Here is a 26,847-nt window from a genome sequence, read left to right as displayed (position 1 = left end):
CCCTGTGATAAAACCATATCAAAGAGCAGATCTAAACTAAAAGTACAATCTTTTGTACAGAAGAGCTATCTAAAAATACACAGACACTGACACAGCAAAATGGAGATACTCAGCAAAACCCAGGCCCAATTTATCAATTTAAGTAAACAAGTATTTAAATGATACCTCAACTCTATTTTTGCAATATTTTACACTATTTCTTAACTTTTTACACAGCATCCAATAACCAATCACATTTAATCCTGCATACGAAAGAGCTGCCACAGCTACAATTTATTAAATTGTTCTTTCAGCAAATCGTATTTCAAAATACTTTGCAGAAAGGAAAGTCTGAGAGAATGCAAACCTTCCAAGTGTTTTATTTTAAACTATTTCCATTATCCATTTATCTTTGCATCTTAACTCTGATTTGAATTAAATCTAATCACATACTAAGATGTTTTGTAAAAATTGATATTTTAGGGTGGGTTCAGTTTACTCTTATTAATCACATTATAACAGTTGAAAACATTTATGCAAGTAATTTCCTAACGACCAAGTGCTCTATGTTAAGATAATTATACAAATAAATACGCAGACAGGCATGCTGTAAAAATGAGAAATGCTATAGGAAAGATGTTGAAAAGCTGTGTAAACTGGTAACCTGCCAGTATGTAACAGGGGGGAACCTGGTGCCCCAGCCCTCCCTGGTGCAGGTTTGCGCTGCCATGGGCTTCTGCCCAGGCTCTTATGGTCAGACTGCTCAGACCTTTATTTCCACACTGAACGCTCCAAAAGACTGAAATGGCTTATTAGATAGGAAAGCTAAGTTTTACTAGGACAGACACTAGGGAAAACATTTTTTTTTTTTTGGGGGGGGGGCAGAAAACTCAAAATGAGGAAAATCAAGACCATAGATAGCCATATATCCACTTTGCCTACTGCATCCTTGCAAATCAGTCCTCTTCGCTTGTCCTCGGGACAGCACATCGGTGGCTGCCAGAGCTGCAGAGGAGCCTGCACAGCGCCCTTTGGGCCTCGGGGAATGTCCTTCCAAAGCCTGGGTTCCAGCTGTCCGCAGCAGACATCTGGCTCTGCTATGCACAGGCTTATTCCTTCCCCACCATCATTTCTCTGCAACCTGTTTGTCCTTCATGCTCTGGAAAGTTATTTGCTCTCCGCAAAGATCTCATCTCCTAAGGGCTCCATCCTGGCTTCTCTACCAGAGAGCTATGGTTTTTCAAATAAGGAAACATGATCTGTGATATAAATATGTGATTATTCTTAAGAAATTGCAAATTAAAAAATACAATCTGCTACACAAATGCTTGCAAAGTGACTGAAATAAATTTGTCACATATTCTTAACAAGAGATCACATATTACACATTCTCTGTTTTCCTAAGGATTGATCCTACTATACATCATTTGCTTTATACTAGCATATCACCTAGTTATAGGCAGAGCAAAGCACTACTGGGATAACGTGGATCCCTCAGTCTTTATCATTTCCAGGATTTCTTGCGCTGCTTCCCAAAAGCAAGAGCACTCAAAATGGCAATGCAAGCACAATGACTTCTCTGTTCAGCTTAGTGAAATGTCAAGTCCTTTCAAGTTCCCACTTAATTTGTTGAAAAACAGGAGTTGCTCTGCATCTTACTGAAGCATGGTATCTTTGCCTGAAAAGAAGAGACTTTCTTACTGTTCATCAGCTATATGACACGATCTGGGAATTAATCCTGCTATGATAAAGGAAAATGTGTGCATCTGTCTACACTTGAAATTGTTTTTTATACAAATTTTAAACACTGTCATCTGCTTGCAGAACACAGGTTTTTTCCAATCACACTCTGCACCCCAGTACAGATTAGTGGTGATGCTATTGCTTTTTTTCTTTACTTGGTGCACTGCTCGACACCTCTACAAACTCAAAGTATAATTTTTCTTTTGCACTTCATAGAACTTTAGGTATCAACAGCTATAAGTCATAGACTACACATAATACGCTACGGATATACACAATTTTTTTCCCCTTCTAGACATGTACTTAGATGTTCATTACTAATTGAATCTCTCACAGGTTTTTGTGAACTGGCTGATGTACACTACTATTAATCCCATTGGGAGGAAGGCAAATCCCGTTGTTGGCATAAAATGACATTTTTTTCAGCGAAGGAATAAAAAAAGGTTCTCCCAAAGATAACTTATTCCACCACAAGCATCTAACTTTAACCTATATGCTGACTTCAGGCAGGATGTTTTCCACAGATGAAATGCCTGGAGGTAGGAAGGAATTCTGTGAGAGAAGGCAAGGAGGAATAAATCCAGGTCTAATAAGTACCTCTCTAGGTCTTAATGATGTTTCCTTTCTACATCTTGCACAATCTAGACAACGTATTAGGGCAAAAAAATTGTGACACAAGATATTTGGCAGCTCTGATATACAAGGCTATTGTACTACTTTGTCACTGAGTATAGTTTAGGACACAAACTACAATTTGCCATAAGCATCTGGAGTTGGACTGGATACTGTTGGCACACATGCCATTGCCTATGCAGTTAGTTTTGGATACTTTTTGGACCTAGGGAGTACAAAGCCTCAAAAAACCCCCCACATTTCCTCTGGCTTAATTTTAAAGTGTGCACTTCCAATCTCAAAAAAGGTAACTGAGTGATGGTTTCACCCTGATGGAACTGGACAGCATAGCAACATTTGTGTTTCACTGTTCCATCAACCCTTACGACTGTGGTGGATTAGGTAGGCATGTTTGGTTTGATTTACAATTGCCAAGATCTATTATTTCAGGGAAAAAAAAAAATCCTTACGTATTTCATTATCCAAAAGTCAATTTTCAAGAATGAAAAGGGGTACTGTGGAAAACTATGCTTATTTTTATTGCTATTATTCAGTAGTTTCTTACTATTTCAAGTATGAAGAGCTCACAAGAGGCATTTGAAAAATCTTAAATTTTTTGGTATGCACTGCATATAAAAATAACTGGATTACTTCCAGGGATGCAGTGAAAACCTGTATACTGAGCCATGTCCAGTTTATGACAGCTTACAAGAGAGTTACTTCAGGAGAGAGAGTAACTCATTGTTTTGTTCTTCCTGACCTTTTAGTAGTAATTAATAACACATATCACAAAGGCTTACAAAGTGATTGGCACAGCAAAAAACATGAGCAGAATTGTTTTGGTCATCTCATCCTCCTGCCATTACAGTTCTGAGTGCCTCCTCTTCTAGTCAACACGAGTTCCCTTTTATTGAACTGTCAGTACTTATGCAATGCCTCTAACATTACTGCAGTTCATCACTAAAATCTACCTGGTAAATTTTTCCTGAAGAGATGCAATTACATTTTCAGACTACAGATCCGAAGCTAAACCTTTAACAAGCGGACACGAACAGCGCCCCCCCTTCCCTGCCCCCACTGCTTCTGTCCTCCTAGTCTGGTTACACCTAGAAGCAATTTGACATGGGATGCAAAATTCTTGTTTCCATTTTTGCCATTTGACATTGTTGCTTCCAGTCTGGAGTGAAAAAGCACACTGCTTCCTGTTTCTGGAACCGGAGTATCTCACCATCGTTGTACTAGAGAGGTACTCTGAACTTACTCAGACCTTTAGCACAACTAAGATACTCAGCTTGAAGCCAATCACACTGTTCTTTTAGCCTCGTGACAAGGTTACAAAATCACATTACTTGAGATGTTATATCCTGTACATTGGATATCTGCTATGCTTTAATCTGAACCTTTTCAAAAGCCGGAAACTAATTACAAGATATAGCTTCTCCTTTTCCCCCAAAGACTTCGCTTCTGGTCTCTCTCATCTGACTTATGCTTGTTGTCAAAAGGGTATTCAGGCTTCCTACGCTTAAGCTGCAGAAATTGCTTCCAGCAATACTTCGGACAGCCAAGTTGTATCAGATTTTTCCCAAGACAGCTACTAAACTACATAAAATTTTCTTCCACTAAAGGAATATTATATTTTTATATTCAGAGTGCAATGAGATGTCCAATGCAGAATTTTGTTTAAATGAGAAAATGTAAAAACTGTTTCTTCATTTTACTCATATAGAACACAAGGAAGCCTGATATAGACTCCAGTTACAAGATCGTCCCCTACATTCTTAAGTCAACTGCATACGGTGAAGATGTTGGATTTAGATGCAAGGAACACAGGTCAGAGAACAATTTCCAGTTTGTTTAAGGAGTAACAGTTGCCTTAACTTTAATTAACAAATGCAAATCTGGTAAAAAAAAAAAAATTCATTGCAAATGCAAATGTTTTGCTAAAGATTATAGCTTTATTTAGCCTTTTCTTTTTCACCTTGAGAATACATAAATTTTTACAGCTGATTAGAAAATGCAGGCTGGCTAAGTAGGTATCATAAATTTTAAAAGATCTGTGTGCTTTGGGAATAATTATATATATTACATGATCGTTGCTTTTCCTATCTGCACGAATTATCAAGTGTTTTCATACTATACTACCATTACTCTTATGGCTGTATCACATGTTATTCATGAGGCACACAAACATTTATTGCATGTGTATCACCCTGAATATTTTCTGCAGGGATACGGGAGATCAAAATCGTTTTACTGAAAAGTATGGTTTTATTTTTTGTATAAAGACACCTGGATGGCTGTTTATTTTATGAAAAAGTGCTTTAAAAAACCCCCACCAAACACAAGCAAAAAACTCCAGCAAAATAAACCCAAGGTACTACGTTTCATGCAGATCCAACAGATACAGGGTTTTATGCACAGCTCAGCTCCATTTCAACTCTTTCCAAAGGACAACTGAAAGAGATGCAAAAAGAACCATGGAAAAGCGTGACATTTTCTTATACACTGAAGAACAGCAAAGGGAAAGCAGGACAGAAACTCAACAAACAAAAAAATGAAGTCCAAGAAATCTGTAGTAAGTTTATAAGCTATCTGCACATCTCATTAGCAAAACCAAGTTTCTTAAGGTTTCACTGGAACATTGAATTCGAAATCACCACAAGCAGTGGTTGATAAGTCCCCCCTTCTGGACCCTTCATAAAAGCCACCTTCAGTGAAGCTGGACAAGAGGCCAGACCACACAGGTTTCTGCCTCCTCAAAGAATTGGCATTTTGACTTCAGGAGTCAGTTCCTGTGTTCACAGGGCTTTTTTCATTCTGGAACATCAAAGAGTTCACAAAAATCTTGCAGGAAGTGACATGACCAACAAGCCGTAGCAATGGCTTTAGTTCTCTGGAGATCTATGGGCCAGAGCACTGACCTCTGCGGAAGCAGGACTGGGAGGAGTGGCCACCTCGATGGGGACAGCAGGTGCCCAGCTCTGTGGTGGTGGCTCCTTCTCTGGCTGAACAACATCAAGGAAGATCACAGCCTAAGTTTTACTCCTCATTCATCCTCTGGAGATACACACTAATAAGTCTTCAGATAAGATTTATTTCTGCCATTTACCTTATACTGTAGCAGGTAGAGAGAACTTTTGCAGTACTAGCAAGTATGGTGACACAAAATGCTGGCAGGAGTTCACCAGAAAATAGATTGCAAATAGCTCAAAATAATTCAGGGCTTTCCAAATAAGCATTTCACTGCAAGCAAGTTTAAGTGTACGGAATTACTGCCATTAAAAGCGAAAGTATAAAAAAGGGAAGTATAAAATCCGTGTAAATACATTTGAACAGATATATAATACACAATTAAAGTTTATACAGCTTGTAATATAACTGCTACAGGCATTTCACTTTAATACACATATTTAATCAAGAATGTATTTAATAAAACAAAAATGCCAGAGGTAGAGTGCAAAGGAAAAGCACTGTAGGTGATCACTACAGAACACATTCAAGTAATTTAACCATTGCATTTTTACTTAGATATGTTTCTGCATATGTGCAAAAGTTATAACACCATCTCTAATGCATTTGCTGAAGTTCTCCATCCATACATACATGGTTTTGCACTAAACAAAGTGTGATTTTTATCTTCAAATGCAAACCTTTCTTATTATTACTTATTACTTATTATTATTATTTCGAGTAAAAGTGCTACAGTTCAGCTAAGGTACTTAACTGAGACATGTAAGTTACCATAATATTCACTCTCCTTTCTGTGGTCACAGAAACAGGCTCCTCCAAAGGCTGTGTCTGATCCAAGCTAGACTTCATTATCATCACTTGTTATAATATCACTAGCTGCCTCACTCTTCTAATTATACGAGCAGCTTAGTAGGGTATTCTCATACGCTTTCAGCAAAGAGGCAGAATAAAATCAGGTCCCTGCACAAACTGCCACAGCTCAGGGTATGAGGTGTTAGAGACCTGCAGACCAGCCCTGGAGCCTGCAGCACTTGCTGCCTCTCTGTGTTGATCCATCATTACTGTCTCAATTGCAACCACATTCCTATATGCGTACTTTCGCTCCTGTCTTTATATGTTTGGGCTTCCACAGCAGAATCTTTACTATTTTACATAGCTTGGGATATGAAAAGGGCATTGATCTGAGCATTCAGGAAAGTCAAGTTCTCTGGGGAATGATTCTTAATAAAGGTACATACTTAATTCAGCTACTTTGCCTTCAAACCCAACACAAATGTTTATTAAACCAGCACCCAAATATGTTTGAGCTTCCTGTGTCAGCATCAGTATAGATGATGGACAGAGATATAAAGACTTAAGGGAATAGGTATGACTGAAATGAGACAAATTAAGGACTTAAAAGCTGACCTAATAGAAAACTAATCTAAATTTGTTAGGTAAGCATAAAAGAACTAAGCTTGTTAGTATATTGAATGAAGGCTGGAAAAGAATAGATGCTACATTTGAGTACTAAGAATTGAGATGTTTTCACTTTGTTTGCTGCTTCCTCTAGAATGCTGAGTACAGATATAATTGCTGTATTTAACGATAGCCACTTTCCATGAAGTCTCACGGCAAATCATTATCCTCTCAACTGAAGAGCTGCATGCTTTTGTCGTTTTTGGAAATCATGTCTTACACTTAGTTTTACAATCAGGATAACAAATCATTCTATATATAAAAAAAGGCACATGTAATAAAGAGTATCAGCTCCTAACATCTCATCTTTAGATAGACAATGACCAAATAAATAGAGCTATTTATTTGTACAGACTGAGAAATGTTTCCGTTTGTAAATACTCAAAAAACGCTGACATATTAATAGAATTGAGTGTATACTAAAAATGTAGAATGGTCTGTGAACACACTGCAAACTTAAGACATCCAGATAAGAAAGTACCTAAGCTGGATTTAAGACCGAAACGTGAAAGGAATTAAGCTCCTCATGTGTTAAGGATGCATCTTTTTATTAAATGTTTGCTAGGTGTTGCAACCGTTAGTTTCATTATACTTAAGTTTTGCATCTAGTTAGTTTATTTTGCAAATTACGTAAACAAAGTTTTTATCTAACATTATATCTGGCATTATGACAGCGCAATTTTTACTTGCCAGGGAAAAGCAAAGCAACAAAATAAATCTATTTTTGTGGCTAGCTGTGCAAGGATGCTGATAACCAGCTCAGTGTTACACTCACACTTTGGTCCTGGTTACGAAAATCTCACTATCACCCACTGAGACTAATGTACTAAACGAATTTGAATTGGCAGAATGTTTCTAGTAGGCAAGACTTTTGGTAACACGGCATTTTTCATCCTGTTCTAAACACCTTAGAGTTGGAGTTATCAGCGTATTAGGCTTGTGTTGCATTTTCTCAATGTTCTTAACACTTATGAATTCAGCTTTTAAAAAAATCTCTTGTAAAGAAAGCAGCTTAAGAAGCCTTCCATTCATGTTTATTAACTTAGACTGGTGAAAAAATTGTATCATCTGCCTAACAAAGCAAAAATAGTTCTGTAAAACTGGTTTTGAGTTCTCTCCTACTCCCTTAGCAACAAGATGCAGAGAGACAGTTTGTAGGGTGAAAAGTATGGAAGTCCTAGCCAAATACCACCAACCCACTCAGAAATAAAAAGCTCTGGGAAAGTAAGGTAACTAAATTCTTATGGATAAATACAGAGGCAGCCAGGCAGAGCACGTCTGAATTCACACAAAACTTCACCTGCCATTAGACCAGGGAGGCAAAGGCTGGAGGCTCAAGACTATCATTTAAAATTCCTGCATCGGAAAAGGAGAAAAGTGTCAGATGCTGGCAATGGCCCACAGTGAAGGTGACATTTCATACAGAGCTGGGTGCTCGGCTACTGCAAATGAGCAGATGCATTCCCATCAGTACAGCTGTGCTGGTTACACCAGCTGAGAGTCTGTGAACACTCAGACTTCATGCAGAGGAGTTTGTGAGGTGGAGCATCACCAGCTGGATACAAATTACCCAGTACTGTGTCCCAGAGACGCAGCTGCTGGAGAGATTTGCTCTTCACCAGGAGAGAGAGGGTATTTGCCGTAATGCCTCCTCATGCAGTTGCACACTGCCAGAGCAGCTGAGAAATGAAACTAATGGTACACAGATGCAGCAAAAGAACACACTACTTTGGTAGCAGTCAGAAAAACTGCAGTTGCTTTGGTGAGCCAGAACATGCTGTTCAAAGCAACTGGGGATCCTTGGAATGCACTTAGATTGCTTGTAGTACATTTTGGCCAGATTACAGCAATAAATTTGTGTGCGCTGGTATTTCTGTCTTTTGCTATATCAACATCAGTATTCAGCCCTCTACAGATCGCTGGGAAGAGAGAGGGTGAGGCTGATGCACAGCATGTGCAGTGCAAACCCTGTAACACTGAGCGATCCTGACTCTACAGTGAAGGGACTTCCTTTCTCTCCATTGCTCTGCTATACGGAAGGCTCTGATCGAGTTCACATTACTAACAGGGCGTGTTCCAACTAGGAACCAATTTCCACTTGCAGGCAAAAAATGGAAGGAAATAGCATGAAACTAGCAAACAAAATGATTTAACAAAAGTATTGGGAAAGAGAGCTGGATCGAGGATGAATTTCAAAGCTTGACTGGCCCAGGTTTCAGTTGTACAGAGGGTTGTTCAGTACTTTACAAGACTGCCACCTGTACATTTTGCAGAGGGCAGTAACCAAAGACAAAGATCACGACATTTCCCAAGAGGGGACTGAAGGCAGACAGCCTACTGGAAGCTATATTAATGTGTAGCTGTAACCCTACAAACTGCCATAAATTAAAACAGCTGCTATAACAGAATAACAATAAAATGCAATAATTCGGGAGGCCTGATTCTGATTTCCAACATGAGACACCAGCACCTTCTATATGTTATACAAAACACATGCAACTATTAAAGAGAAAAGAGACATTGTTACTACTACTCACACATTCTTCTTCCTGCTGTTGTCATCTTCTTCGTCCACTCAGCCATACTGATTGTAAATCACTTCATGATAGAAATGGGCTTTTTCCTCTGTATTTACAGTGTCCAGAGTATTTGTACAGCAGGACAACATGTAACAAGAGAAGTTCTGCATTCAAACAGCATTCCTGTCCCCAGCTCCCTATGTTTGTTTTTAATGTGAGAACTGAAAATACTGCATTGAAACAAGTCTCCTTGAAGAACAACATGAGCCCTAACAGTGAGAGGGTGAGCCAGGGTCACATTCCCATACCCAGTATTCACAAGTATGCTGTCAAGAGATATTTGGGTCTTGACATGTAGGACAGCAACATGTTGCTTTGGTTCAATACCAACAGGTTCATAGGCAGAGCACTGGAGGTTACTGTGACTTTTCTCCCTGCTGTTCCACGACAATTTAAGTACAAAAGTTCAGGTCTTGATTATATTTTTGTTACGAAATAAAGAGGTGAAAGTGGTCAAGCAGTGTCGGATTTCCGAAGTGTTGGGTGTCTGGCTCAAGTGAGGCAGCAACTATAACAGCATTGGCTTTTTGCTGGGATCTAAGGTGGCTGTTGGTGCTGTTCTCTATTTCCTTTCCTTTCCCATCAGTCCCTGGCTGTCACCGTGACAACGAGAAGCCTGCAACACAGCTGCAAGGAGGGAGAAAGGGGAGCACCCTCCAGCTGAGAGGGGAGAAGTGTGGCAGTGGGTGGGGGACAAGAACAGAAAAATGATATGGGAAGCTAAAGGGATGCAGTCAAGAAAGAAGAGAAAATAGAAGGCCACAGTGCCTCTTCATTCTGTAAGGCTCATCTATTAGAGGAGGGGATGCTCAACCAAAATGTTTGTCTTCACAAAATTTTATTTAAAATAAAACAGAAAGAAAAATGCCACAGAGATAAAGGGCCTAATTCCCTCTCCTCCTGCCACCTGACACACTGAACCTACTTTAACCGAATTACTTTTAGACTTAGGGGCATGTAAACAAGAGGAGATTCAGTTTGAGACACTGATTGTATCACGGAGGAATAAGAAACAAACACAATGAAGGACAACCACCACTAGAGAAAATGAAGGTAACAGCCAAAGTAAATATGTCTCATTAAAAACACATTTGTTGGAGAGTTCTTACTCTGCTTAAGCACACATTTGCCCTCTGTGTTCCAACCAAATGTTCTCTTTGTTAAAATGTAAAGGCATATACCAGGATTACATTTGCTTTCTGTGCTACAGAAACACATAGGAATAAGATTTCATTTCCAAGGTACATTTTCATTAATCAAGTATTCAATGCTTTCTCAAAAGCATGCAGAAAGTTAACTAATACTCATAGCATCTATAAGCATACTTATTTATAGTTACAGAAATATAAATCAAAGATCTTTAATAAACCAACAACGTGGAGCTACGGGTAAAGTAAAGCATTGCCTATGAATCACATATAAAATTAATTTTTTCCTTAATACATTTTCAGCATTTACTGCCTTTCTTAACAGCACACATGAATTTGGACTAAAAATTTGGGGCAGAATTCTTTTCCATTCCACTTCCAAAATTATTTTCCAGATATTTTTTAAATGTAGTGTCTACCAATGTCTTAATGTTAGAAATTATCACATGAAAACTCCTGAAGACTTCAGTGACATTAAACAGCTCCTCATCCGTACCATGATGCACAAGTTCTGTAATAGCCCCATATGCTTGTGGATATATCAGCATTTAGAAGATGTAAATAGTTACAGACAGTGGTAGTTAGAAATGACTGGTTCCTACATTGTATATAAACCTAAACTAGTGATTCATACTTACACTTTGAATTGATAGCCCAATCCTGCGTTTAAAAACCTTCAGTGGGCAGCAGTGAGTTTCTCGGAGAATTTCACACTCACCTTCAGGAAGTTCAGACTTGTTTGTTGTGAAATCAAGAGAAGTGATGACTGGATTCTAGCTGCCTGCTTGACAGACCACTGAAATTGCTTATAATACTGCTATAGGATTCCAGTAGTCTGGAGATGTTTTCTGTAGGTGACTGCCCAAGCTACACCCACCTCATGTTTATAATCTGTATCACCTGTAGTACACTAAAGAAAGATTTCCAAAAAGAACTGATCACATGAGCAAGCGCCTCCTTTTAAGCATACATTTGGTTCTTTGGAAGTCAACATGATAAAAGTTAAACACATGACAAGAATTCTGGACAACTCTTAAATCAGGTGTCACTTTAAAAAGGAAACCTTCTCCTGTTCATGCAGAACAAGATTAAAAATTTTCTGAAGCAGTATTAAATTAGAAAAGTTGATTAGGTTGTTCTTAACCTTGCAGTTTAATTCCAGTGACATAAGTCAACTGACAACAGTGTCCGTGTAAATATGAGAACCATTGGATCTAGATTTTTATTTTAAATTAAGCCTGAGATAACAAATGATAAAATGATACTTTATCTAAACTCTGAAAATAAGAATGCTTATTTAATCTTATTCCATTTCAGATAGAAACCTGCGGTGATTTTATCTATTAGGAATGTCATTGCATCTATCAACAAATACAAGGTCTGCAGAAAGGATATTCAAGGAGAAAACATCTGAAGTACAGAATTCCTCAGCTATAGCTGTCTAACATCTCTACTTGTTTGTGGCATCTGTCGCTGTAACTGCTCCCAAAACGTCAAGTATACTTATGCTGAAGGGGAAACTGGCTGTAGAGGAGAAAGTTGCTTAACCTCATAGACCACTCCCCTTCCAAGTTATTGATTAATCTGTAAACACCAGGAACATTATGGAAAGGCTTATATTAACAACCTTAACAGAGGTGTCACTGTTGCTACAGCTTTCTGAGGATGACATGCACAAAAACGCCTGAAGCTGTTGGGAGCTCAGGAAAATCTGCCATTCGCAAACTCAGAGTCACAAACTAATTTCTGCAAGGACAGAGCTAAATCACAGAATGCTATCTCCTATAATTTTATCGTGCACAAAGATATTGTTTTAATAACAAACACTGTCATGCAAACTGGCAGAGAATTAAAACCAGAACATCCAAAACTAACTAGGGGAATTCATTAATAGAAATTTTAAAAAGACTTAACTTGACAATCAGAAATACAAAAGAGTCAGAATCAACACATCATCACTGCTTCTTCCTGGTCAAACTACTGAAAATCAATTTTAAAGTAACAACTCTTTTACAAATAAGATTTCAGCCTGCAAGTCCAGACTATCCTTTCTGGAAGATGAAACACCCATGTTAAGAGGTCTGAGGAAAGGAAAAGACGGAAACAAGACTTACAGGAATAGTTTTAGAAGTTGCTGAATGCAGGACAAAAAACCTCTGTCTTTTTTTCAGCAAGTTGTTAGAAAAACCTAGATATCTGCATGTCAATCATATTTACTTATTAATGTTATCATTTGAAATATTATTTGGTGCATCTGTGTTGCAAAACAGTGACTATAATACTAGGTTAAGAGCTGTACTTTAGCATCTCATTATTCGGAGATGATTGTTTAGCATCTTTCATTATTTGGGTGTACCTAATTAAATCCTAAATTAGATATGATTTTCATCTGTAAGCATCCTTAAATAGATTCATTGTTTGATATTTTTTAGTGGACTAAAATAGGATGGAAATAATTTTATTACTTTTTGTTTGGAAATACAGAATCCTCACCCTCAAATTGCCACAGTTCCCTCAATTTGTTTTGTTAAAAGCTTTAAATATTCAGAACACGAGAAGTTACCACAAGGTTCAGGACAGTCAATCTTCATTTTCATAGTTCTTTCCGATACCAGATTCAGAAAAGTAATTTTATGTGTGCTGTATTAACATATAGGGAAAATAAAAATACAGCTTTGGTACCCTTTTCTTGCAACACAGAGCCTATGAACTCATAACACTGACACTGGAGATACAGTTCGAGTTGACTAAAAAAAAGCCAAACAACAGACAATTTAAAATAACCCCAGTTCTGCAGGGACTGCGGGGAAGCTTCCAGCTACTTGGCTTTTTCATCAGCGATTAACATTAAAATTACTGTTGATACACAAAAAGCAATGCAAATTCATACATAAGCACTAGCTGGTAACCTAGTTCTAAACAAACAAACAAAAACCCAAACCAACAAAACACAGCCAAACAAAAAAAACCCCAGACCCTAAACCACAGCAGCAGTCAAATGCAGCTGTTTATCAGAAAACATTTTCTAAGAGACTGACTTTTGGCAATGGCCAAGGTATCAACATACCAAATAACAGGAGTTCTTGGTGGAATGCTGTGGCAGATAAACATTGATGCAATGTTTTGACATATTGGAAAAAAAAAAAGGAGTAGTGGGTAGAAATACAAAGACTATTTTATTTCAACACATGGCCTTGTTGAAACCACAGAAACTGCACACAGTACTGGAGTTCATATTCTTAAAAGAATGCTATGAAAAGGGAGATAAATAAAAGAGCTACAGAAGTGACTTGAGTATCGAAGTAAATATCTTAAAGTAATACACAAGTGAATCTGTTTATCTAATAAAAAAGATTGATGGTGACTTGATTACTGTGCTGCTTTGTGGGAAGCAAATACTGCTTAATAAAGGCTCTTCACTCAAATGGAAGGAGGCAGAAAAAAAAGCAATTTTCAAATTGCCCCTTTATTTTTTTTAAATAGACTGAGGCCAATTAACTATTAGAATAAATCACCAAGTAGTGGAGCCTCTGCATTTTGAAATGTGCTTTTTTTCCTTTGCAAACACAAACTGCTGAGCTCAATATGGGGTAAGACCTCTCTAACAGGTACAGAAGATTAAATTACATGGTCTAACGATCCCTCTGGTTTGAAGGCTACAAAGAGATTCATAATGCTCGAGTTTCACAACTGGTGCTACCTACCAGTGAAAAAGGTTTGCTGCTGGTGCGAGCTGCTTAAAATATACTGTTCCTTTGGTGTGGTGAGTGTATCCGTTCTGTAATCGATCACATTCCCAACCACCTGCCAAGAACCTAAGTAGCCAGCACATGATTCACACTGGCATCTCCTTAACAACAAACACGTTTAAACATTATTAAGTCTTCCTAAAATGGCTGCCTTAAACCTTAAGTGAATCAAGGCACAACAGACAGATAAGACACCACCTGATTATGCCTTTTCCAATTTTATCTTTTGCTGATCAGTAAGTCCAAACATTTTGGCCATCAGAACCAAACTCAAGAAATGCAGTAGTTTTGAGGAGGTCTGCTAAGGACCCCCATAATGTCCCCATCCTGCAGTGACACAGCTCATAATTTCCTGGGGTGCACCTGATTTGAATAAGTTGATTTGTCTGTACATAAATGGCAGCGATCTCTAAATTCATTTCCTCAGCTCGAACCTCTCGCTGCAGCAGTAGCAATTCTTTTTCAGTATTGCTCTTTCTGACAAACAAAAAAAGCAAAAGTCCAAAGGCCAGCTACATGTACAACTGCATGGCTTCACACCAACAAGCAAATTTAACTAAGTGAGGAAGTGTCCCACGCAAGTACCACCTTCCACATTATTTCAGACTTGCCAGTTACCAAAAGGTAGAAAAAAAGGGCTTGCTTGCTTCATTTTTCCTAGCTGGACTTCTTCTCAGCATGGGAATGGCGCATCCAGACTGGACCCCTCCTGCCAGCTTTGCCCCCAAACGTACTCATTAGGAAACGGGATGCAGCGCAGGCAGGTTTGCTCCCTTGTTTGCATAAAGGGTTTCACCAAAACTGGGTAGGTTGCTAACCAGATAGTAACAACACAATATTATCGGCTGAATACTGCATTGCAGTTCAAGAATATGAAGGAAAAATGAGTGAGACATTACAAGAATGCAATATGCAATTAAAAAATAAAAAACACCCTAAGAATACTTTTCTTTGAATGCTCTTTCTTCTTCCAGGTGCCCTCAACTACTGCATATTCCTAAACTCCTGTGCACAGGCTTTTTACTTTCCACAGTCTCCAATCTGGAATTTGCTCTGCCATGAGTCTAAGAAACACCAAACACCACTTTGGGACTCTACATAAAAGTATGAATTTAATATTAACACACTTTAGAGAGAAATTATAATCCAGCACACTGTTTTGTGCACAAATTAAATAATTTTATGTGTTATATTCTTCTATCATGGCTTAGAGTATCCAAGAACAAACATCGCTGGAGAAATAAAATCAAACAGCTTATCTTTTAGAATAAGGTTACATCTTTAGCATTCATATTTTAATGCTAGATACAGTATTTGCTATTGTTTCACCCGTCTTAAAATAATAAGCTCCAGAATTTAACTTCAACTTATGAAACTGAAAAGCAAAACAAATGAAAACTAAGCTACTGCTTCCTAGTAAGTTAAGGAACGTGTAATTAAACTTTCCTGTATCCTCCTTTTGTATAGAACACCCTTTTAAACATGATGGTGTATTTCTCAGGTGAGTCTTCCTGAAGAAATATTTCTCAATAAATTGATAAAAATTAATTATTTTTGATCTCTGATTTAGGAGCTTTAAGCTCTGAGGATTTTGAGTTTATGACCAGAATGTGATGGATGATCACTTAGCTATAGCTTTGACATTAAACATTTTTAATGCCCTTGTCAAAAGTATACAGTCTATTGCTAAAAGAAAGGTAGCAATGCATTAACACCTTCTGAAGTCAATATTAAAATCACATGAAAAACAAAAGAAGTTCTCTGCATTATTTCCTCCCTTGACTGCTTAATTCCTATTACTGATTTCAGTCAACAGAAGGCTGACATGACCATATCATCACAGCAACTCAGTTCCTCCAGAACAGTCAAGTGAATTTTTAAAACAGACACCCAAGTCTAATTTATTACTGTAGGAATGTTGGATAACTTTAATTTTTCATTGTTTTCTTGAAAAATAAGACAGTCAGATTTTTCTTCTCATTACTACAGGTTCATCAATCACATGTTTACAACAAACCTGAAAGAGCAGTTTTCTGAACCCCCACCTCTGGGAAACATTTAAAAGTAGTACACAAAGAAGCCAAGATGCTTCAGAAAACCTTAAATCCTAATGCCATTAGTCATTAATGCATACATCACAAGGTGACTGTGTAATGTCGAAGGCATAACTGGTCAATTTTTCTGACACAGAGAGAATTATTTGAAAGTATTTGAAAAATTATTTGAAGTGCTAAAAACAACATGCAGAGACAGATGGAGAAAGAGATACCAAAATATTCACACAGGCCTGCTTTGCCTTTTTCTTTTTCCCCTCTTGTTCAGAAGCTAGTCTGGACAAGATTATTTCAATCGACAGTATCAACCATAAGGCAACTACTAATTTGAAGAAGAATAATAGTGGACAAACCTAAACATATTTTAGCGCTGTCAAGAAATTATTTTAATTTATAATTGTAGTTAACTTTAACTGTTAAATAACCAATAAAAACAGTTGATGTCTAAATTCATGTTCTACTGACTATTTCATTCTTCCACAGACTAATTTAATGCCATGAAATATCAGCCATGGCATACCTATTCCTCTTGATAATCCTGTTATAGTAATCCAAATAAACATGGATTTGGTTTACTTAATTTATTGAAAAGACATAGCAAATCACACTAATACATAACTAATTAAAAAATTTTAATCTCCAAATATGGTAAGATTATTTTCATGAGAGGTTTGACAAACAACAAAATTATCATCCTGAGTCAGGTTTCTGTTTGTTTGAATTTCCGCATAATTTATCTCCCTTAATTCCAAAGGCTAGAAAAGGCTAGCAAGGCAGCATTTTGTTACCCAGCATGTACACAACATCCTTTCATTTTTTAAGAAACACAACAGAAGGGAGCCTGTTGCCCCTCTAAAATATAATTTGCAGATAGGATTAGGAGTAAACCAACGCACACTAGATCTGCATTTATACCTTACAGAGTTGGTACTTCAGGAATATTACCTGAGTCACTTCCAAACTAAACAGGTTTATTTTCTATATCTAGAATGTTCACACATACAGATATGCATGCTCTCCTTTTTTTCTTCAGTGTCAAAGGCTCTCACTGGAGCTTTTTTACCTTAAAAAAAAAAAAAAAATCTAAATAAGGGATATACCAGTAAATCTAGGCGAACTAAGTAACCCATGGTGTGATTGTCTCAGCTGTTCCTTTTGTATTTCATGAGTGCTGCCTGAAATCACAGCCTTCATCCTGCAACAGAAGTTATGTGCATGCTCAAATTAAACACACAAGTAAGGTTAACCATGTACCTCATGCAGGATTAGCACAGATCTCTAATTTTGCAATCCCTATTTAGATAGACCAAATAATAAGGGTCTTAAGCTGCAGCAAAGACCTAGTATTAATGGGTACTGAAACAGCAGTGTAAATGGAAAGGGCATGCAAGAAAGTAAATGGAAAGGGCATGCAAGAAAAATCTCCCTACAGGGAGGTTTTTAAGAAAAATTAGGCAAATACCTGGCAAGAATGACATTTATAGTCATATCTACCTTGCAAAAAGAACAGAGATTAAAAGCCTCCAAAGATCACTTTAAACTTAATTTTCCTTGATTCTGTGGTAAACTGTAAAGTCAAGTAACAAACCAACTTAAAAATAAGTCTCGCAAAATTCAAAATGCATCTATTAACTGTCAAAAAAATGGCTGAAGTCCAAAACCTGCTCTTCCTGAGCACTGTGACTGGGATCAGCTAAAAGAGATCACCATCAAACAGTCAATACTGTCACTAAGCAACACCAAAACACTATTATTGCTATCACAGTTGAGTACATTTGTTTTGAAATTCTAGAGGAAAAGATTAAATCTAAAAAATTAGCAAGTAAAGCCACTGGTCAATAACCTATCCATTGTAAAACCAAACAAATATTTATATGACCCTAAAAATGAACAATATAACACAATCCTAAGTTCTATTCTACTTTACAGCTATGCAATATATCAACATCTAATATGCATACATTGATTTATTCATAGATTTTAAACAGAAGCTGAGTAAATTTCACAGAATCCCAGAATGTTAGGGATTGGAAGGGACCTCAAAAGATCATCCAGTCCAATCCCCCTGCCAGAGCAGGAACACCCAGATGAGGTTACACAGGAAAGTGTCCAGGGTAGACTCCACACCCCCCCTGGGCAGCCTGTTCCAGTGCTCTGTCACCCTCACTGAGAAGAAATTTCTTCTCAAATTTAAGTGGAACCTCTTGTGTTCCAGTTTGAACCCATTACCCCTTGTCCTATCATTGGCTGTCACCAAGAAGAACCTGGCTCCATCCTCATGACACTCACCCTTCATATATTTGTAAACATTAATGAGGTCACCCCTCAGTTTCCTCCAAGCTAAAGAGACCCAGCTCCCTCACTCTTTCCTTCTAAGGGAGATGCTCCACTCCCTTAATCATCGTGGTTGCCCTGTGTTGGACTCTCTCCAGCAGTTCCCTGTCCTTCTGGAACTGAGGGGCCCAGAACTGGACACAATATTCCAGGTGTGGTCTCACCAGGGCAAAGCAGAGGGGAAGGAGAACCTCTCTCCACCTACTGACCACTCCCCTTCTAATACACCCCAGGATGCCATTGGCCTTCCTGGCCACAAGGGCACAGTGCTGGCTCATGGTCATCCTGCTGTCCACCAGGACCCCCTAGGTCCCTTCCCCCTACACTGCTCTCTAATAGGTCATTCCCCAACTTATACTAGAACCTGGGGTTGTTCCTACCCAGATGCAATACTCTGCACTTTCCCTTGTTATATTTCATTAAATTTTTCCCCTCCCAATTTGCCCCAGAAGCTCTGGGCTGATACCTTAGTAATGATATATCTCAGTCGCAGTTTTGTTCAGAGGCCTATATTTCATTGTTTTATTTAGAAGTCACTTAAGTCCCTGTACAAAAGTGAATATTATAGGTCTATTTACTTACAAAGTATTATGATACTTCTTTTTCTGTGCTTTGCTAATAAGACTAAATGGAGAGTGTTCCTCTAATATCTGAAAGGCTATCAAATTAAAGAATAAACAGAGATTATACGGCAAGGAGGGAGAGAAGTAGCTTGAATACAACATGCTGGGAAACAGAAACTCAGTGAACTGTCCAAAGAGAACTGTGTAATTAAACAAATTTAAGGACAGATTATAAACAGACTCTGCATTCCAAACACGAATACTATCTAACATAAAGAAAAAAGCTCAACCTGAAAACTGCATGAGAACACCTTCCTATCCATAATCCCGACAGTAGGAAGATCTACTGTTAAGTTACACCAATAGTTACTTCTTCCCCAACCCCAAAAATGTCTGTAAATGATTTCACACTTAAAACATTCTTGATGTGCCACCAGTCATGCTGTATTTTGTTTCAGCCTCTTGAACTACTTTGATGGGTTTACTTGTATTCAGATTCTGAATGGAGCTCAGAATAGAGTGCAGATGCAATTTCCAAGCTGAACATTCACCCCGTGGGTACTGTTTTCAAAGGCTAGGAGCATCTGCCTTTCTGTATCTGCAGGTTATATCTCAAGTTTTCCTTACATTTAGGCAGCCTCTAGGCTGAAATAGATACAGGAGTTTAATAAACAATGCTTATCAAATGTTTTACTTCAGCAGGCTCACCTGTATTATTTTCTTTGCTGTAGAGTGCCCTTAGCAGCAAAGACAGTGACACACAACTTTGGACAAATACACATTCACAAGAACATAGCAACTGAAGAAACTAAATTAATTTGTCTTATCTGAGCTTAGGACTTCCTCCCAAGACAGAAAGAATCAACTTATTTCTGGCAACGTCTTTCCATTAAAAACATGGTTTTCTGAGGTCAACTTAGAGCCCACTTCTTTACAGATCCTGTGCTTCTTCTCTTGTACCCTTTGACAACACTAAATAGTGGTACTGAAATTACCTGGTCACAGTTTCTCAGAGAGCCTTTCAATGCTAAAGGATTGGTATGTCCCCCCATCAACTCCAATTAAGTAAACATCTGTTCTAATTGGGAGAGTTAAATTTGAAAGGTTAAGTCTCTGCCCAATTCCTCAGAACATCAGGAATAGAACTTATTAAAACAACTTTATCTAACATATACTCTTAAAAATAATATGACTGTAAGCAGGCATAATATGGATATACACATGGCACTTGAGTGGCAGGAGCTTAAGACTTTATCTGCAGTTACACTTCATGTAACTTCAGTAAGACCAGTGGCACTATATGGCTGTAACCAGACAAACGTTGAATCTGGTCCCCAAACTCTAAGAACAGAAATGAAAACATATGGATGTCCATCCTCATTTTGCTTATGTTGCAAAACAGTGACACCCACTGGCAACAATAGTTTAAATATCTATTTGTTGCAATATGGATCTCTACCTGAAAAGAGTTGCTAAGAAGCTCGTCTTGAGAAAAATTCATCATAGTAACAACCATCCAGACTTACCTGTTGAGTCAGCACTACTGTCTGAGTTTTCAGAAACTGAAATACTAACAGCATCTGGAGTAACTGCAACATAACCCTCCGGAGGAAGATTCACTGTGTACACTCTCCTTGGAGACAGAACTGTATTGTCACTACCTACAAAATAGAAAAAAAAAAAAAGTGTCTGGCTATTGATCTAAGTATAGATTTTTCTCAAACAGTTTCTCAACTACAGCAATGAGAGGAAGTGGTCTCAAACATCCTTATAGAGGAAAAAGACATGAGAGAAAGTGGAGCACTGAAATTATCCTGCAACCAAGAAAATTGCACCCAGCTACAAATAAACAAATATTCCACAGGTTATTTCTTTCCAGGAGAAAGACTTTTTTCCCCCTTGCATCAGACAACTCTTCTGCCTTAACTTCAGAAAAAGCTTCTCCTTACAGTGAGTTTCAAGAGACCCTCTACACATTTTTCCCCATTCAGCGTGAGCAGACGCTATTCCGTTAAGAACTGTTTCATAAAAGATGGATGGATAGAGTTACAAGCTCATTACAAAGTGACAGAAGTAACAGAATCACAGGACTGTGGTTTGTCCATTTACAGTGCTTTTAAACATAGCCCATGCTGTTCTGAAGAGCACAAAGATAAAGGGATTTTGAAAGCCACACTTGATTAAGCTTCAGCAGTGCCTGCCCAAGAGGGCTCATCTCCTCATCTTTTCTCTGCTTCTCTCTGGGGCAGGGGGGAAGAATGCCAAGGGCCAGCTCTCAAAGTATTTCAGTGTACAAGAAACTATTTGCTATGATGGCAAGAGACTCATTGTAGAACTTCTTTCCCCTTTAAAAGGTATCTAAAAATATGTGCAAGACTGGCAATATAAACTCCATTTGTTCACCAGACAAGAAATAACTCTGTAGGAAAGGCAGAGACGCATCTCCGCTCCACTTACACATAACCAGTCCAGGGCAGACTGTATGTTTTTGCTCAGCCATTGACAACTGTAAAGATCAACTACAGGGAGACAAAAGCCTTTCCAGAACACCAGGATGTTCAGGATGTCTCCAAATGCTGCAACATAATTTTAGATGGTTCCCTGTGTTCCTTTTACACTCAACCAGCTCAGACACTGCACTTGCCCTCCCTTCCTGGGGGCAACTTGCCCCATTAAAACACATAGACAGAACTGTTAAAATAATATGCATTTAAAAACGTCTTCAGCAGGTGAACATGATTAATCTTCTACCACAAACTCACTAGAAGATCCCAGGTGTACTGAGACTATTACCAAGCCGCAGCTATGGTTGGACCAATACCTAAACATTTAAAGTGCAGTTGTGTCTGATAGAAATAAGTCTTGTAGGGGATCTATGTTTCTAATATGTAATTTAACTATATACATTGTATGCAAATAAGTAATTTGAGTCTACACTGATATTTCTCAGCAAACTTCAAAGAGTTCAGCATGACTGATCATCTTAGGTATCTATGAAAAAGTGCATTTAAGAACATGTAAGGCACTTTTGAAAAGCTACATCACAGTTGTTTTCATCACCAAGATATAATACTTTTGGTTCTAGAAAATGTTTAAAAAGTTACTGTTTTTTCTTAAACAAGACAGAAAATTGTGAACTGATATTGATGATGCTTACTTTAAAGGATAATAAAGGAAAAGAAATAAGTAATAAAGATGAAGAGCAATACTGTGATTTGGAAAAAAGATCTACTAAAAATTAATTTGGAATAATTTTTACATAGATCCTTTCTATGAAGATGATACCAAAGTAGTACTTGCATTCATTTCTTTTTTCCCTACCCAGGTTGATTAAAGAAGTGCTAATTGGTAATAGTTTTAAATGTATAAATGTTAATTGAGTTACTCTCTTCTGATCAATTTCAAGTTTCCTCTTTTTTTTTTCCTCTTTATATTTACCTTTTGTAAAACAAAGATGACCATGCAAACATAAAACTTAATTTGCAGCAGCCCTAACTCAAACCCTTCAATCATAAAAGTAGATACATCAGGATATTAACTTCCCAGGTCAAAACAGTTACACATAACAGAATTTATGGGACTACCTGTAATACGCATTACAAAGAAGAGAATCAACTTTTACTATGTAAATGAACAATGACCCAAACATTTTTTTTTAAGTCTGTTTAAATGGGAGTCACCAAACTACTTATTTATTCACCCCATATGCATCTTCAAGTAGTTTACAATCCAAAAAAAGCAAGTATTAGTCTTTGCTAATCCTGTGCAAGCATGCCAAACCAAACTGTTATCATACATTAAAAATAATATACACACAACAGTACAATGTCAGTGTACCAACAAATCTCCCAGTCTCAAGCCAGTAAGTCTGGATTTTTCCAGCCTGGAGCCAATCTCCTTAGGCTAAGAAGAGATTGGTTGGTTATAAAGCGGAAACATTGTTGCAAAGGAAACGGCAAAGCTTATAAATATGTGACATAAAAAGGGGTTTTTGACTAACAAAAGTAATCAGATACTGGAGATATTCAAGAATGCTCTTATTTCTACTAGTAAAAAGTCATTAATCCCATTTTTGAAGTTTTATTTTATGGGGGGTGGGGGGAACCAACACAAAACTAAAGGATGTTTACAACACAAACAACCATCATTACTCTTAACAACAAGAATATGGAATAAATATTTTGAATTCAATTGTCCCCTAGTCATGTTATTCTCTACAACATTCCCCCCCAAACAACTCCTTTGCCTGTAAATCAGCCCCGTGCAGGAACAGGGTGGCACACCAAAACCACGCTGTTACCAGGGTTACAGTTCCAGTAGGCTGGTAGCTTGACTGCCTGTGTTATCTTTTGCCATCCTACTACAAACACCTATCAGACCTTTTAAGAAGGAGCTGAGGGTAAAGCTTCCATCTCACCTGAGCCCTGTAAAACTGCCAGCTGCCCAGTCTGCTGTCATCTCAAGCAGACAGCATATTTGGGTTTAAGGCTATTTTTCAGAATCCCTAAACTTTCCTCTACCCACACCTCAGAAAGAGAATAAATAATGCCAGCATGGCTTCCGGAACACAAAGCTTGCTGGGGTAGACCTTGAATATGGACACAGTCAGAACACACACTCATATCATCTTGGTAATTTCCTTGCTGGTAAGAGTGACTAAACCCTGGGGAGAGACTGCATCACCTCTAATTTCTGTGGTGGGGGCCCTAGCTGGCAGCCCAACACCCCCACATGCTCACTTGCTCCCCCCACAGCCGGGTGAGGAAAAAAGTGGGAAGATGAGGAATGAGAGCTCATGGGTCACAGAGGCAGGGCGATCACCTACCAGCTCCTGATGTGGGCAAAACAGGAAAATTAACTTAATTTACTGCCAATTACTTGAAGTATTTATTTACTGACTCAGGTACTGGGAACAGAAACAAAATTAAAAGAAACAAACATTATAACACTTAGGAAAAACACCTTTCCTGCCCGGCTCATGTACACTCCAAACTCTCCTCCCTCTTTTACTATTGCCGCAGCTGACTCTCAGTCCCTCCAGTGAGGCAAGAAGCAGAGCAGCGTGGTGGTTGGTGTTTACAGTCAACATACCATGGTTTCTCTGTGCTGCTCCTTCCTTCTCACTCTTCCCCTAGGCCAGTGGGGGCTCTCCACGGGCTACAGTTCTTCAGAACATCTGCTCAACGCAGAGCACCTCCTCCTCCAAGCCAGTGTTCGCGCTGCTGGTTATCAGTCCTTCTAGTTCCCTCCTCTCTCAGGAGTGTTGTCTCCTTGCTCAAACATGTTTTCCCTGCAGTGCCCCCACCTTGGCTGGGGGGCTCAGCTGTGCCCTGCTGTGGGTGGTTGGAGCCGCTGGAATCGGCTGTGTCCGGCACAGGGCAGCCCCAGCCTCTCCTCAGACACCCCTCCAGCCCGCAGTGCCCGGGCATCTGCACCCAGCAACTCAGAAAGCCTTGGTAACCTACTGCTGCGCCCCCACTTTGATTCTATGACTTGTGGAGCAAACCCAGGACCCAAGTCCATATGCCAACTAGAACCTCCTGCAGCCTCCCCCCAAGCAACTGTTGACTTAAGCTGAATCTGACTGAGACTGTGACTTTTTACACAACATTATCGCCTGGAAACACCTGGGTATCGCTTCTCTGATGGGAAGAAAAGAGTTCAGCCCCAAAACCAAGTCTTTACACAAAAGCAGAGGAGAGGGATTGATGCTGGATCAAATCCAAGAGCTGATCAGTTCAGTGCCATACCTTCCACAAAAGTCATTATTCTCAGCGAGCACTTAATGCGTGGTGTTACAGTAGATACAATCTGGACAAAAATAAGGCTTGAAGGTCTGTTACCTCCTTTAATAAGTAAAAACGTACTTTAACACAAACTTTTTATGTAAGCTAGAATATAACCACATTCTAGCTATTGCTCATTTTTATTACGTGAAAACTATGACAACCCCCAATACAAATACATAACTTCTCTTTACACAATAATAGACACTATCACTTTCATCGTCATTGACAAGCAAGACAGTGCACATGAAAATCCAGTGCAAGAGTTTTAGCTCCTCCAAAAAACCCTCAAACTGCAGCATAGTAAAGGTTATATCAGTAACTGTAGTACGCACACACCTTGAGGGTCCTCCTGAGGACTGCGAAAAAGGTACTTTTCCAGTTGATCAGTGTGAAGACATCAAATTGTCATTCATCAGCATGAACATTATAAAATAAGTCCAGTTATCCTAAATACCTCCCCTCCCCCCAACATATACACATTTGTGTTCAGATGATATCCAAGATCCTGAACATTGAGCTACAGTTACTTGAGTCTGTCATGGTAAGGTACGTGAGAGTAACTTCAGGGACATAAGGTCTTCTACTGCGTACAATCATCACCTGCTCACAGGTTGACTTTCAAGGGATTGTCTTCCAGTCTCAAGTCAACATACACATTAGAGTGTTTTCCACAAATGCAGAACCTTTTAGCCGAACTAATTTTATGTGCAATGGGAAAGTACAATCCTTTTCCTTGGAGTGCTGGATAATTCCTGCTGCCTGACCTCAGCCTTCAGCAGGATTCTCTCCCTCAATACTAGAGAAGCCACACTGGGCAGAGAGAAAAAATGATCATGATAATAGCAACCTGGCAAAGAACAGTCATTTACGACTGGTAATTTATCTTACTGAAATGATAACCATCACACAATAATGGAAATGTTGTGCTACTTTGCTAGATGATTCGAGTAACTGATGAATTATTTCTGTACAAATTCACTACTGCAGGTAGGAATTTGCCTCTCCCAAAATTACGGAACTCCTTTTACAGAGAGCTAATATAGTTTACCATTACGGTCTAATTCCTTTACTTGTTTTAAAACCTCTAGTGCCCAATCTTACTAATTTAACTAATAGAAAAATTTATTTCATCTGCAAATATTAGTGTCCAACCCATCCCACTCATTATCTGTACTTTATTGGAATAAACAAGGAGAGTCACTTGAGCCAGTTTTCGGCTGAAGATATATCCCTTCCAAATATTATTCATCTCTTTCTAAATTAAAAAAAATTACTGAATGCCTTTTGGACATGTAATTATCTCATGTTATTTGCTACTGTCACATATTTTATTGGCATGAATACCTGTAACAGAATACTGAAAAAGTATTTTCTTCTGCAGAGTTCCCTTCAGCTTTAAAATTTTGAAGGTGTCTGCTATTCTGCTTTGAATGATAAATTTCCATTTGCCAGGTAGAACTTCAAAGTGTGTAGTTCTACTCCAAATTGAAAAATTACACAGATTCAAACAACAAATTAATGAAAGAAAAAAATAAGATAATTAAACAGATACATGTTGTCCGCTGACTCAGAAAATCCTCAAGCAGCAAAATGTTGGAGAACATCAAGGAAAAGTAGTACAATACACTCATTTTATTCCAGTCCTTTTTTTTTGACAGTACTGTTGGTCATTACAAACTAGGGTAGACAGCACTACTGAATTTTTTGGACTGACTTTAATTTCTACTACTTGATTTAGTTATCTTTAAACAGAGAAAGTCCACTATCTTTTGATGTTCAAGAAATAGCATTCACAGGTTTTTTTTTCATTTTGTAGAAGCTTAGCCATATTACAAAGGACCACTCCTGACTCTTAGGGTGTATAGCACC

The 26,847-nt window shown here is 38.3% G+C and overlaps 1 protein-coding gene and 1 long non-coding RNA gene across 5 annotated transcripts in view; one reads left to right on the top strand and one right to left on the bottom strand.

Annotated features, from left to right (window-relative positions):
• Positions 1-26,847, bottom strand: part of ERICH1 (glutamate rich 1) — an 89,499-nt gene that overhangs the window by 38,984 nt on the left and 23,668 nt on the right. For 3 of the 4 annotated variants that reach the window (XR_010651215.2, XR_010651214.2, XM_065835904.2), the window contains exon 3: positions 20,716-20,850. The exons of the other annotated variant lie outside the window; for it this stretch is intronic. Coding sequence is in view for 1 of the 3 variants with exons in the window: in XM_065835904.2 (XP_065691976.1) it covers positions 20,716-20,850 (135 nt within the window). In the remaining 2 variants the exon portion in view is untranslated. The remainder of the gene's footprint in view (positions 1-20,715; positions 20,851-26,847) is intronic. 4 annotated transcript variants of the gene reach the window in all.
• LOC139827628 (uncharacterized) lies at positions 10,200-13,853 on the top strand. Its single transcript, XR_011738505.1, has 2 exons — positions 10,200-10,394; positions 11,807-13,853. It is a non-coding gene; the product is annotated as an uncharacterized lncRNA (long non-coding RNA).

Source organism: Patagioenas fasciata, chromosome 3 (assembly GCF_037038585.1).
Source record: "Patagioenas fasciata isolate bPatFas1 chromosome 3, bPatFas1.hap1, whole genome shotgun sequence".
NCBI lineage: Eukaryota > Metazoa > Chordata > Aves > Columbiformes > Columbidae > Patagioenas > Patagioenas fasciata.
The sequence above is the reverse complement of the archived record's forward strand: the minus strand, read 5'-3'. Positions and strand labels throughout refer to the sequence as shown.